Source organism: Arvicanthis niloticus, chromosome 17 (genome assembly GCF_011762505.2).
Source record: "Arvicanthis niloticus isolate mArvNil1 chromosome 17, mArvNil1.pat.X, whole genome shotgun sequence".
Classification (NCBI taxonomy): Eukaryota; Metazoa; Chordata; class Mammalia; order Rodentia; family Muridae; genus Arvicanthis; species Arvicanthis niloticus.
In genome coordinates, this window is record NC_047674.1 from 30,926,158 (window position 1) to 30,940,773 (window position 14,616).

Consider the following 14,616-nt stretch of genomic DNA (forward strand, 5'->3'; position numbering starts at 1 on the left):
GAGCTCCAGGTTCTGTGAAAGACTGTCTTAAAGAGAGGGGAAAATTATATATATATATATATATATATATATATATATATATATATATATATATATATATATATATCTGGAGAGTGATTTAGGAAGACACTACTTCTGGTCTCCACACATGTGTGCACAAAATGTGTGCACACATGCATACGCACAGAATCATGTACACATATGCACAAATACTAGGAGGAACTATTTTCATTAACAGGATCATTAAACTATCTTCTGTCAATAGTGAATTTATAATAACTTACACTATTACGGCTTACAGGTTGATAGCAACTCACTATTTTAAACTTTATTCTTAGTGATATTGTTTTCATTGCCCTTTTGGAACTTGATCAGCTATCCTTCCTGGGTCAAAAATGATACTATTTTAGCCGGGCAGTAGTGGCGCGTGCCTTTAGTCCCAGCACTTGGGAGGCAGAGGCAGGCAGATTTCTGAGTTTGAGGCCAGCCTGGTCTACAGAGTGAGTTCCAGGACAGCCAGGGCTATACAGAGAAACCCTGTCTCAAACCCACCCACCCCCCCAAAAAAACCCTACCCACCCCCAAATCCAAACAAACAAAACAGGAATGGTACTGTTTTAGTTCAACAAGACGTGTTTTAAAATCCCAAGAACATTTGTTTAAACCGTTTATTTTAGAAATGACTGAAGGGCACCCTTGCCTCAAAAAGGAACCTCTCAAATCTAGTGTGTTTATAATGTCAACCAAATTGGCTTACTGTCGTTAATGCTCCAATGACACAGGGATAGCTGCCTCATATGTGTGTCCCCTTAGTGGGGCCTCTCTGGGTAGACAGATCTGACTACGTGGCACATATGCTGTAGTAAACAACCCAAGAAAGCAAAGGCTTCGTGCATATCGAAACTCAGATCCTTCAGTAACACATCTCTGTCAACACCACCCACAAAGGTGTCCCCCATTTAGATAAAAGGTGTCCCCTATTTATTCAGTTGAGAAAAACTCAGTCAAGTGCATTTCCCTCCACCCGCTCATCCAGATGTTTCTCGTCAAGGAGGCTCAACTGCTGATGTGGCCAAGAAGTTAGCACTGAAACCCACATTCCTGGGGCGCCAAGAATCCATAAATAATCAATCATAAAACTCTACTTGAAATTCTAGAACGGTGACCACCTGTTGTTCTGATTAGAGGGGTTTAAACTCATAGGAGAGGTCAGTGTGTATTCCAAAGTTTTCAGTCTGGAAAAGGCAGCAAGAGTTGTGGCCTTTAATCTCAATATCCAATCTAAAACGAGACTTACAGCTTCAACTCACACACAAATAATATAGTTACTCATATTCCCATGTTTTGACCTGCCAGTAGATTGAAGAAAAGTAGGTTTCTAAATCTCTCTTAATATGAAACCTAAGGTGTCCTGGGAAGCGCAGATAAAAGTTCTCTGAGGTGAATAATAAATTCATCGTGGGTTTTCTGCTGAAATTATTATATATTCTGTGGATTATGATAATTCTCCTCCCTTGCCATCAGACTAACTGTGTTAGTGCTGCAACTTAACTCCGAAGATGTGACGTTCCGCAGAGACAAATGTTTCCACTGGGGACTCACCATATGATATTGAACCTGGTGATGAGAGCCACCTGCTCCTGGAGGACCATTGTCAGAGCATCCCGACACAGATTGAGCTCCTCCATCAGAACGTCACTGATATCCAGCACTATGGTGACTCTCTGTTCCAAAATAACACCGAAAATCTGCCGGCTCCCGCTGGTGAGCCAGTCCATCCGCTGCTTATAGCTCTCTACTGCTTGTGTTAAATAATCCACAAACTGGTAGATCAGCTCTGACTTCGCTGTCAGCTGAATGAAAGTAAGAATAAAAAGTTAAAAAGAATGAAACAGTAGCAGAATAGGCAGTTGGAATCTCAGTTCTGGTGATACAGCTGGGTCCACAATCTAAAAGGATTCTGTAGGTGCCCTTCAAACCCCACAGGAGCCAGGAAAGAGATTTCAGCCTCTCAGATAATGAGATCTCTTCAAACTGCAGCACTTAGAAAATAAAATAAAACTTCTAGGTTGTATCTTATTTTATAATATACACAGAATACCAGAAAATGGCCAGGGGCACTTTTAAGAAATTGAATAAAAGAAAGAAAAACTAGCCAAGACAGATTTACTTTTTAAAGTTCCATTAAAGAGTTTTCCTATGTGAGGAGACGCTGCAAAAATATTTCTTCAAAGGTCTCCAATTCCTTACAAGGACAATTCCTTGCAAGGTTCAGTGTTGCTCACCATGACCATAACCTTTGTCACTCTGCCCTGTTTCCTACACCAACCTCCCCTGTACCTGGGTCACGCAGTTACTCAGAGCCGCCACTGATACCTTCGGGGACACCCCTGAAGGTGACAAAGACTTGCGGGCAACTTCTTCTTATGTATACATCCTTTAAGCACACCTGGCACAATTTAAAGGCCTTTTAGGATACAAAGAGGTTGACTACCGGAGAGCAAAAAGAGTCGTGTCCTGTGCTCCAAGAAACCACAGTTTAAACGACCTACTACACTCACTTCCTTACTCTATCTGTATCCTTGTCTACATCTCTCTTGGGCTCATCCCTCAAAGGACAGCACCATTTCTCTGCAGCATCACAACAACTTTGAGTGAACCTAGGACTTTCCTGCGCATGCTCAACAAGTGCTTTTCCACTGAGCCACGCCCCCAGCCCCTACCATACCTCAAGGCTTCTCTAAAAGCCTCAGCTTCCAGAACCCTCGGCATGAAACTGTGTTGTGCGGCTATTTTCTACAAGGTGGAAGAGGGAGGGGGATTTAATAATGGAGCTGCAGGGATTCAGTCACCTGTGCTTGGTATGGTGGGTTTTTCCCCCATGATACAGTAACCATTGAGTCCCTCGTGCCCCTTTGAGTAACCCCTATAAACTCTGGTTCACTGAGCTAGACCTAGACGGACCCTTTCTTTGGTCCATCATCGGTGCCCCATCTGCGTTTACGCAGATGATTGTTCCCGTTTTCATCAACCATGGAAAAGTCACAGGAAGAGCTCAGGGGATGTGGCAGTGGATTTATGTGGGCAGAGGCATCTCTGCTCTGTGGTGATTTTAATATGGACCAGTTAAAAACAGCTCTAGTTCACCAGACTCAGAGGTGCAATTTTAAATTAGTAAATACAGTCAGCCTTCCCACCCAACAGGGTCGATATTCTTAGATTCAACCAACCTAGGGTAGAAAATATTAAAAATGAACTGCAGGGATACTGACTATGAACAGGTTGTTTATTATTATTATTCCCTATCCAGGATGATGTAAGAGATGTATTCACACAGCGTTTATATTGTGTTGGGTATTATAAACCATCTAGTGATAATGTGTAGGATTGAATATGATTTATGCAAATACTGTGCTATGCCGAGTATCTGTTGAGGATTGTGATGGATATTAATTGTCTACTTGGCTACTTATGGAATCAGCTGAAAACAAGTCCCGTAGCACTCCTTGTGAGGGATTTTCTTGATTGGATCATTTGAGACGGGAAGACCCACCCTAAATCTGGGCCACACCTTCTGGTGACAGCCCACATGAATGAATACAAAGAAGGAAACATTTTTCTTTTTGCCTGCTTGCCCTCACTCTCGCTGGTAAGTTCATTATTCTGTTGTTGAGGCATTCCTTTGCTGGTGTTAGCACCTACTTCTTCAGGACTACTGAAATGGGAATCCCTCTGGCCCCTGGGATCTGTTATTGTTGTTTGGGGAAGGGGTTGTTTGTTTGTTTGTTTTCATTTTTCAAGACAGGGTTTCTCTCTGTAGCATTGGCTATTCTGGAACTCACTCTGTAGACCAGGCTGGCCTCGAACTCAGAGATCCCCCTGCCTCTGCTTCCCAAATGCTGGGATTAAAGGCGTTCACCAGTACCACTTAGCCCCTAAGATCTTAATATGGCCGCAGCCTCTTTCCATGAGACCAAGAGACCTCTGACTTACGTTGTATAGCCTGCCATCTTCTGCTGTGTAGAACTGTGGGAATAGGCCATCAGCGTACCGAGAAGCCACGAGTCTTCTCAAAGAAGTCACATAATCTGTATTTTTATAAAGACAATCAAAACAGTGTATCAGCAAAGATTCTCGTGTTTGTCTCCAAACATTTTTCTCAATAGTTTTTAATGCTTTGTATTCTGTCCTAAGTCATAAGGTCTTTCCAGGGACGATGACAAACATAAGTGCTTATGGCATGCAGAAATCTTCGAAAGCATGATGGGGTGGGGCTCATTTTCAGGTTCTTTCATCTAGAATGATTGAGGCAAAGTTCAAAATCACAACATGAAAACTGTGCTTAATGCCTGAAGTCTTACTGAAGGTTTGGACTTAATTTACAAAACTTGATAAAAACAGTGACCAGGTATGTTGCTCACCCTTGTAATCCCAATACTTGGGAGGTGGAAACAGGATGAGGAGTTCAAAGCCAGCCTGGGTTAAATGCATATGAGATCATCTCAGTAAACCAAAAATATGGGAGTACACATGCACACACGGAAGCACACCTGAACACACAGGAGCATGCACACCACACACATACAAATTAAAATTTCAAGAGGAAATGTTGTTTCTTAAATTACTCAAACATAATAAATAAATAAATAAATAAATAAATATAAAATTCAACTTAGAGACTGCCTACTGCTCAAGTGAAATGAAGTGAGCAGGTAATCGATCCAGAGGAACCAAGCATGACATCAACAAGACATGAGCATCACAAGACTTGGCTGAGGCTTGAGAGGGGCAGGGCTGTGAACAGTTCAGTAGGCAGATGAAATGCACACTGGGATCTGTGTCAAAGGACTACTGAATTGTTTGCCCAGCTGTGCAAACATTAGGTCCATACTCTACCTAGCACCCTCTGTGTGACAGGAGCAATCCAAACTGGATGGGAATACAGCATTACCTAAGTGCATGTTTAGCACTTCATGGATGTATCAGAGACCATAGAGCCTCTTGGGATGAACTATGATGACATCACTCAAGGTAAGGGATAATTTGGAAACATTACTTTGAACAGGGAGGAAACTAAATAGAGGGCTTGGACTTGGGGATTTTTGTCTTTCCTCTCCTCTATCCTTTCTTTCCTAGGTAAAAGGAAGGGGGCTGAAGGGGAAAAGGGGGATAGAGTTTCATTATAAGAAATTAGGCTAGGCAGTGGTGGCGCATGCCTTTAATCCCAGCCCTTGGGAGGCAGAGGCAGGCAGATTTCTGAGTTTGAGGCCAGCCTGGTCTACAGAGTGAGTTCCAGGACAGCCAGGGCTACATAGAGAAACCCTGTCTCGAAAAACAAAAAACAAAAAACAAAAAAAAAAAAAAAGAAAGAAAGAAAAGAAATTAGATATATGGGATAAATTACTAAGTTTATTTTTAAACATAGCACTGTACCGCCATAATCTTACACTGGTAGAAATCTTTATACTTGGTGCAAAATTGAAGTTATAATTTCTTACATTGGTACAGAATTTATATATTGATACAGATTTAAGGCTTGCATTGGTGTAAATTTTTACATTGATATAAAACTGGAAGTTAATATTGTTACTCTTGGATAGCCATTGTGCCTATGCAACTCATTAAGAATGCAAGACTTAGACCCAGTGATTCTGATAGCTGCTATTATAAACTGTTTAGGATGATTAAGTAATGCAAGTTAAAAGCCAGATAGTAAACTCATGGTTATATTAGATTTTGATTTAATTATAATAAGGTGCTTTCAATATTATTCAATAGAAATAGCTAAGAGTAGTCAAGGCTTAACAGTTCAGATATCCTTTAAATAGATGGATAGTCTTCAAAAGCATCAGAAACCCACAGAATATGGCATTTAAAATCATTTCATTATTAATAGAAACTTTGACTAGGAGACATGACTGCTCCTGACAGTACTCCCTTCACCTTTCAAAAAAGATATTAACCATCATAACCTCCATATGGAGTTGCTTCAGTTGTGGCAAGATGAGCAAGAATTGCCCTCATTCATCTGCAGACAAAAGAAAACTGTCCAGGAAAGGATACAAGATGTGGGATAAGCAGCAGCTTAGCTCTGCCAAGACAGGGTAAGTTAGTCCTTTATAATAATTCCTGTTACACTTAAGATGAGAAAACTGATGGATTGGATGTTATCGGTGTATTTCAAACCTTAGAGTCTACATAAAATCATCTTTTCAAATCTAGAACATCTTTAATGTTAAACAACTTAAGTTTAATTGTGAGACTATAGCTAGTCTTCAACCCTGTCAAAAATTTGAAAAGGAATTAGATATTATCTGAGTCTGCAGGAAGCATAAAGACACAGCTTCCAAGGGGGAGGGGGAGGGGGAGGGAGAGGGAGAGGGAGAGGGGGAGGGGGAGGGGGAGGGGGAGGGAGAGGGAGAGGGAGAGGGAGAGGGAGAGGGAGAGGGAGAGGGAGAGGGAGAGGGAGAGGGAGAGGGAGAGGGAGAGGGAGAGGGAGAGGGAGAGGGAGAGGGAGAGGGAGAGGGAGAGGGAGAGGGAGAGGGAGAGGGAGAGGGAGAGGGAGAGGGAGAGGGAGAGGGTGGAAGACAGAGAGAGAAAAGAAACCATTTATGTAAATGAATTATTTATTCTAGCTAGCCCGTATAAAAGCCAAAAAATCCTGGTATTTTATTTACAAGCTGTAAGCCTAGATTAGGAGGCTATGAGCTATTTTAACTTACATTCCAGCCATACATCCCTTGTTACTTGTTTGGATCTTGCCCAGGTTATTTCTGCTCCATCATCCTGTCCCAAGGTCCACATCTCCTACCCAAATGGCTTATGATCCATCTGGCCTCCTGGCAGCCTCCTCCTCTCTGTCTCCTTTCTCCTTTTTTTCTTTCACCCTCTTTCTTCTCCTTTCTCTCATGTAGTTTCTCTCGAGACCTCACACTGAATTCTCAGGTGCCACCTTTCTCATCTGCGTGATCACAGGCCCTAGCTTTTTATTAAGCAGTAACTTTAAATTGGGGAGCAAGGTGTGCATAAAAAAGGCAAGTATGCATGAGGATACACTTGTCTGGGGGCAACCAGATCTTGGGGTTTAGAATTTAGTATTTATATACACAGCACTAGGCCAACCTCCAACATTTTCCCCTTTTTGTCTAAACAAAAAAGGCTCCATCTCTTACAAGAATAAACAACATACAGTGGGAACAAATGAGAAGCAATTATGAACAGTATTAGTTAGGAGTTACATTTATAATGTCCAGTCCAACAAATATGAAACAATTACAAAAGTTAATAAGTGGGAGTTGCAGTCATAATGTCCAGTCCATTTACATCCACAGAGAGTGGGAGAGAACAGACAAAAAAGATTGCTGGGCATTGATGGTTACCTGCCTAGCCATGAAAGCAGTGACATCCTCCTCTGGCCTCCACACATATGCACACACACACACACACACACACACACACACCACAAGTACATGCATGCACGCAGGCATACATGTGAACCAATGAAGTGAGGTACACACAGGAATGAAGTGAGGCAGTACTGCGTAGTTACAGTTGTATTTCTACATGATTGGGTTGGAGCATGTGCAAGCACTTCTCCCTGACAGAGATGTGGAATCTAAGCAAGCGTAGAGACCCGTGGTTTCTGAGGGGCTATGGAAGCCTGCCTGAAGGCCATCAAGGAGCACCGTACCTTCACTCTGTGGGAATCCAATCTGTGATAAGATCTGCTTCAAGCTCAGCTTCTTGCTCTTTAGCCCATGCAGCTGAAGCCATCGCTCTGATGAAAGGAGACTCTGCTCTGCCATGCCGTCCTGGTCTTGTTCAGTCCCTCCTGCCTCTGCATCTATTGCTCTGAGACAATATGGAAGCATGATCCTGATTCCCGCGTCTCTAAATCAAGACCCCAAGTCATAAGGGACCACCTGAAAGGAAAACTGTCAAACCCAGGGTTCCTGAAAGCAGGGCAGGGTGGGGGTCTAACAACAACATTACGATCAATTTATTATAAAATACAGTATACACATGAAATAGAATTGTGTTTACCCACTACAATTACAGTATTGATGCATACTACCAAGTGCTATCCATATACGTATGATGTGAAACATATAGAAATATAAAACACACTACTACAGTAGAAGTGTGTGCAATTTTGCCTTTTCTGTCATGTTTCAGTTTTTGCATTATTTGAACATTTCGAAAGTAGAGTTTTACTTTTATAATTAGAAAAAATACAGGACTCTTCCATTTTGGAAAATAAACACTATCACCAGAAGCCACATTGCACATCTGCATGCTAGTTATATTCACACAAAATATTTTGAACCCCACAAGGATATAAAAGAGAAAAGCGTGGGGTGGGCTAGGCTAGCTAACTGGGAGGCAATGGCTGACAGAAGCTCGGCTGTGCTGGAACACACTGGTCTACACTCTGAATGCTTTGGTTTCTGAGGCTTCTTTCTAAAATTGGACTTCATCATTCTGGCTGATGGAACCAGCTGTTCTGGGATCAACTGGACTCAAAGCAATATGCAACATATTAAACTCATCTCAACTGGTCTAAATATAGCTAGTTCACAAGAGGAAGAGACTGCCCCAGCTGTAATACAATATCTTAACCTGTTCACCACAGGTGGGGGTGGGGGGCTGAGACCAGGAGTAACCTTGCAGTACCAGAGTTCACCAATTGTATCAATAACTGGGTGGCAGTGAGAAGGTTCTAATTACTGTGTATCCAATGTTTGGTGTTTAAAATTGTTTCCTAGGACTGCAAAGCCTTTTTAGTAACACATATACTTTCCAATTTCTAAAACTCGATTCTAGGGATTGAAGAGATGGCTCCGCTGTTAAAAGTGATCATTACAGATCATAAGGATAGGAATTTAGATCCTAACACTCTAGCAACAAGCCAAGGATGTACCCCTAAGTACTCACATATATTCACACACACACACACACACACACACGGAAATAAATCTATTAAAAATAAATAAATAAAAAATAAATAAAATTCGATTTCTTCAAAGTCTTGGTGTGATGACATGTCAGACACAAAAGTCAGGTGGCCCCAAGCCAAGGATGCTTTGAGGAAAGTTGGAAGCATGAATAGCAAGCTCTTAATGCTATGACACATAAAGTACAGTGAACATTCTCATAGCAACCTTAGAGGTGTCTCCGTGGTTAAGAACATTATATTCTGCTCTTCCAGAGGACCTGAGTTCGGTTCCCAGCACCCACACTAGATGGTTCACAACAGCCTCTAACTTCATCTCTAGAGGAATCGGATGACTTTTTCTGGCCTCCAAGAGCAGTGTATTCATATTCATGAACCCATACTCTGACACACCTGAATACGTGTCATTAAAATTTTTAATTTAATTTTTAAAAATCAATCCAAAACAACCTCACAAGGTAGACATGACTCTTATTCTCATTCTTTTAATAAGGAAACCAACAAAGGGAGCTAACAGGCTGGCTCACAATCTTAGAGCTGATAGAGGGACAAGAATCTGACCCAGGCCCCTCAGCTCTCCAGTCTGCACTCTACGGTAGGAACAAACACCCACAGCAGCTTCCACATGTCAATCAGCCTTCCGGCCGAGCCCTTTGTTCTGCACTTTCTCTCAGACTGCTTACGAACACAGCAGTTACACAGTGTTAACGCCCTGCTTGTAGCTGGGGAATCCGAGACCTTGAGATTTTAAAGAGCTTTTTCATAGGTTCTGTGATAGTCCGTGAGCGCCAGGAGCCGGGTTCTACGATGTTTCTTAGCCAGTCTGTTATCATTAGAGCCATGTGCACTCTAGTACATCTCCCTGGTCCTCAGGCAGCGGATACTAACCTTGATTCTCATAGCATAGGCTCAGCTTCGAAGCTGTTAAAGATAATGATTCCATGTTGACGTTTTTTGGGAATCTGTACTGTCCGTTGAGGGTCACTTCCAAAGGTCTACAAATCCATATGGTTGAAGAAGCTCTGACCTTGTGAGAACAAGGTTGGTTACAAGACTCATTTCAATGAGTATGTGACAAGAAGATTTAAAGAGCATCATGATTTGGGGGAAACATTAGAATCCAGTTCAGTGTGAGCCAGGAGTTATTGATGCTACATGTCCATAATGTCAGCACTCAGGAGACTGAGGCAGGAGAATTGAGAATTGGGAGCCATCTGAGATACACAGTGAGACTGTGTCTCAAACAAACAAACAAACCTCAAACAACAACAAAAAATCCCTAACAAACCTCAGTATAAGCTGTCCTGCTACTACAGGAACTGACTTCGCCCTCTAGAATAACACCTTTGTGACACCCCTACCAGAAGCTGCTACCAAAAACAAATGTGCCAGTGTTTGTAGTGTGTGTGTGTGTGTCTGTGTGTGTGTGTGGTGCACACACACCTGCTTAATATTTTGGAAAGAGCTAATGTAAAAATAATAATGTAAAAATAATCTAAAAGTTGTTTTCCTAGTAACCATTTTGTTCATGATACACTTGTACTCCAAGCACTTTTTTATGTGTGCATGTGTGTGTGATGTATTGGTATATACGTGTGTGTGTGTGTGTGTGTGTGTGTGTGTGTGTGTGTGTGCATATAAAGACCAGAGGCCAAAATTGGTGGCTTCATAAGTTACTCTCAACCTTACTGTCTGAGACAGGGTATCTCACTAGGCCTGGAGTTCACAGACTAGCTAAACTAGCTAACCACTGTACTACAGGAATCCTCCTGTATCTGCCTCCCAAGGCTGGCATTGCAGGTGGTGCCACTGTGCATGGTTCTTTACACGGGTGCCAATGGGTACAAACTCGGATGCTTAAGCTCCAACAGCAGGTACTCTACTGACACCTCCGCAACCCCTCCAAGAATTTTTTTAAACCCTAGTATTCAATTCTACTGGGCTGTGAAGTTTAGAACATATGAGAGAGCATAGAAACTAGGACAGACGAATATGTCTGAACCTGCTTTTAAAGATCTGTCTACAGAGTCAGGAGCTGAAGAGCTGGCCTCTGTTGTTCCTATAGAAACAAGAGAAGCTAAGAAGAATAACCTGGCTATTTCATCAAGGCCAGCTAATCTCTCTCTTCCCACAAACACACCTCCTCCATTCCTCTTGCTGGGGGAGGTACTTACTTGCCTTGGATTCTTAAAGGAGAGGCTTTTATACAAACTGCCCTAATAAGGTTTGCTCACAGATGTTTACAACCTTAAGGACTGATTAGAAGAGTCATGCCTTTGGTTTTTAAGCCAAAGAAAAACATTCTTAGTTTGCTTAACATTTCATTTAAATTTAAATGGACACATGCTTGGATCCTTTACAAAACAACTGAATTCTCCAACTTTGTGACAACACATGTCCCAGCCCCTTTTCGAGCTTGGGTGCCTTTTTTTAAGTTAATGTTTTAAGATGTAACTGGTTTTATCAGATCTGAGACCAGTCTGAGTCAGATCTGACTCAGATCTTTGCCCTGGGGGTTTATAGCCTGAGGATACTTGGAAAGAGAAGTTGCAACCAGAGAATGGGAGGAAAGAAATGGAAAGTATCTCCCAGCAGAGGGGAGGAAGGATTATCTGTCAGTCAGAGCAAGGAAGCCTGCAGATGGGGAGTGGGGAGCCCACCTCTTGTCCTCTCTGTGCTAATGGCTGTGGTCTCCTGTAGAGTCTTAACCTTCAATGCCTGTGTGGAGACTATCACCCTTCACCAAACCTGTAAGACTACCCTAAGCAACCCTGCCTTTTAGAAAAGTTTGCATTTGTGTGTCTGTATGTCTGTCTTTTTACTATATGTGCAGCTGCCCTTGGAAACCATGGAGTTGGAATTACAGAGAGAGAACCAATCTTGGGTCCTCTGGAAGAACAGTGACTCCTTTTAACACTGAGCCATCTCCTCAGCTGCCAAAGCCTACTTTTTGCTCTGAAGCTTCATCCTTGTAGCCTCAGACCCAGGTCTGTCCTCTCTAGACAAAACAGAAGTTTATTGGCTACAGGGACAGACTACTTGAATACCCCCAGCACATTACTGCATAACAGGCACTATCTATACTATTGAGATGGATTAAATCAGCCACTCATAGCAACTGAGAAAACCCTGATTGTTTTCAACCAAGGCAAAGATCAGGTCCTAGAAAAGTTATGATCAGGAAGTAGCTATCCTTTCAAACACAAGACACATTGTTTTCTGGGTGTGGCTATACTATCTATTTTCTGTGGTTACCCGGGGAAGTCCCTTCTGAGGCAGAGAGGATACATACTGTAAAGCTCTGCTTTACAGTGTGGGATGTTACAGATGGTAGGGTTTTTGTTTTGGCTTGGGTTTTGGTATTTGAGACAGAGTATGACTATGTAGCTCAGGCCAGGCTTGACCTTGTGGCATCCCTTTGCCGCAGCCTCCTGAGTGCTGGGATACCACCACTTCTGGTTGTCCTCAGTCTTAAAAACTTGGAGTTGTCTAATGAGCCATCGAGTGGCAGGGACAGGCAAAGCTCCTGGGAAAACAGGAAGATTAAGATGGTTAAGACCTATAATCCCAACACTTAGGAAACTGAGGCAGGAAGACTGTGATCTTGAAGCCAGCCTGAGGATAAACACACACCCTTCCATGTTGGCTGCTGTTGTTCCCCTGTTCATAGCGAGAAGCCAAGAGCTACTCAATCACTGTTCATGCACACCCTGGACCAGCGTTAACTTAGACTCTATTAATTCAGTTTGGATCCTTGGTGAACTTATGATGATCAACATCTCCAAACTTTCTTTCTTTCTTTCTTTCTTTTTTTTTTTTTTTTTTTTTTTTTTTTTTTTTTTTGAGACAGTGTTTCTCTGTATAGCCCTGGCTATCCTGGAACTCACTCTGTAGACCAGGCTGGCCTCGAACTCAGAAATCCGCCTGCCTCTGCCTCCCAAGTGCTGGGATTAAAGGCATGCGCCACCACAGCCCGGCTCCAAACTTTCTTTATCGTTGCTAGTTTTTAAAAGAAGAAGTCTGTACGGGGGCAGGAGGCATGGAGGTGTGGGAGTTGGGGTGGGGGGTATGTTGTGGGAGTTCTGAACTCTGATTCTTCCAGGAAGAAAGAAAGCTGGGATGATGTTCCCTGGTGTATCCTGTCACAATTCTTACCAGCCCTGTATCTTACTGTCCTTAAAAGGCAAAGCTAGGATAAGATCGTCGACTCAGATAAAAGAGGGCAGAGTTAAGGGATTGAAATGGTCTGTGGCACACACTGTTGAGAACAGGACCAAGAATTGAAAACTGGGCACGCGGTGGGGGTGGAGTGAAAGGTATGGGGAAGTGGGAGGGTGTTAGGTCGTCACGGAGAAGAAATGGAGAGCTTCTGAGAAGATGAGAGGAACAGCTACAAGAACTTAAATAGCCATATTAGAAAGTGAAAGTGATGTGAACGCCTCCAAAGGCCAACCCGAGGCAAGCAGAGGCTTTCTCCAGACTCAAAGCTGCAAACAGCTTTCACTCAAGAAGATCGCTTTGAGTTTGGATTGTTAAGTTTGATCGTTGCTTTTCAGAAATAAGTTTCTAATATACTGATCAGTATGCTACATCCTCTGATTACCGTTAGCCTCTGGATAGACAAGCATTAGGGAGCTGAGTTTCCGCAAGGAGTGAGGATGGGGAAAGCCCTCTGTGTAAGAAGGGCTCATCCACGTATGAGACGTTGAAATCCAGCTCTCAAGTGGGTGCGGCCTGGCCACTACCCTTTCCCAGCAGAAGCGAGGTCCAGCTCAGAAGTTGCAAACTTGTTTTTTCCCCCACACAACCGGTTGGAAACCTGGAAGGTTCTGGCCTAGAAGGACGATGTTCCGCACTTAGTAGGTAATCTGTCAGTTGCGAGGCCAGGCGGCTAGCGTGCGTCAGCGACCCTCCCACCCTCCGGGGCCTCACTAACCAGAGCAGGAGGTGGGCGCGGCCAGCATCCCACTGCTGGACAAGGCTGTGATTCCCCCTGATGCTGGCGAAGGGTCCCCACCTCAGGCACAGAGTTGCAGGAGTCCAGTTTCTGTTGACAACCACATTGCCTCAGTTGCTAAGACACCGCCAATCACGGCGTGGCTCTGGATCCGGCCCCGCCCACCACTGCGCCCCGCAGAGAGGGTAAAGAGATGCAGGGACTGTAAAGAATTGGGATGTTGGTGTTGCCCAACCAACTGGGGCCACGGAAAGAGAGGAGCCTACGCTCGTCCTTTGCTCCTAACCCTGGGAACGTTGACAGTGGCAAATATTAAAAATTAGGTTAACAAATACTCAGATGGGCGGAAAAGCAGAAGACTACCCGCTGAAGGAAGTCTGTTCTCTCGCTTTACTTCCGGCAGATTACCCCAGCCCGCGCCTTTTGTTTTGATTTCTCCCTCGGTGCTATAGAGAGTCTTCGTTGCGTCTTTGAGGGAAGGAAACGTTGAGTTGGAGAAGTTCGTTACAGGTGCTCAGCTAGAAGGGGCGAGCAGATGAGTGTTCAGTTTTGCCAGGCTGCAACTTCGGACGCAAGTGCTGCCAGGATCAAAAAAGATTAAGAATGAAAAGTCCTTGGGTGGAGGGGGGAGAGAAGCTGTGTCTGCGGAGACTGATTCTGACTGATTAGAATTTCAGTTCTGCAGAGAGGTTGGAATGTTGCAGAT

The 14,616-nt window shown here is 43.3% G+C and overlaps 1 protein-coding gene across 8 annotated transcripts in view; it reads right to left on the bottom strand.

Annotated features, from left to right (window-relative positions):
• Positions 1-14,034, bottom strand: part of Vwa3b (von Willebrand factor A domain containing 3B) — a 162,031-nt gene extending 147,997 nt beyond the window's left edge. For 3 of the 8 annotated variants that reach the window (XM_076915059.1, XM_076915055.1, XM_076915060.1), the window contains exons 1-5: positions 13,890-14,032; positions 9,842-9,980; positions 7,691-7,934; positions 3,994-4,088; positions 1,603-1,853 (exon numbers count right to left, since the gene is read on the bottom strand). In XM_076915059.1, coding sequence (XP_076771174.1) covers positions 1,603-1,853; positions 3,994-4,088; positions 7,691-7,871 — 527 coding nt within the window. In that variant the 5' untranslated portion in view covers positions 7,872-7,934; positions 9,842-9,980; positions 13,890-14,032. Of the gene's footprint in view, positions 1-1,602; positions 1,854-3,993; positions 4,089-7,690; positions 7,935-9,841; positions 9,981-13,889 lie in introns of all 8 variants that reach the window. The other 5 variants (XM_076915058.1, XM_076915056.1, XM_076915057.1 and 2 more) reach the window with 5 other exon arrangements.
• Positions 14,035-14,616: the final 582 nt, after the last annotated feature.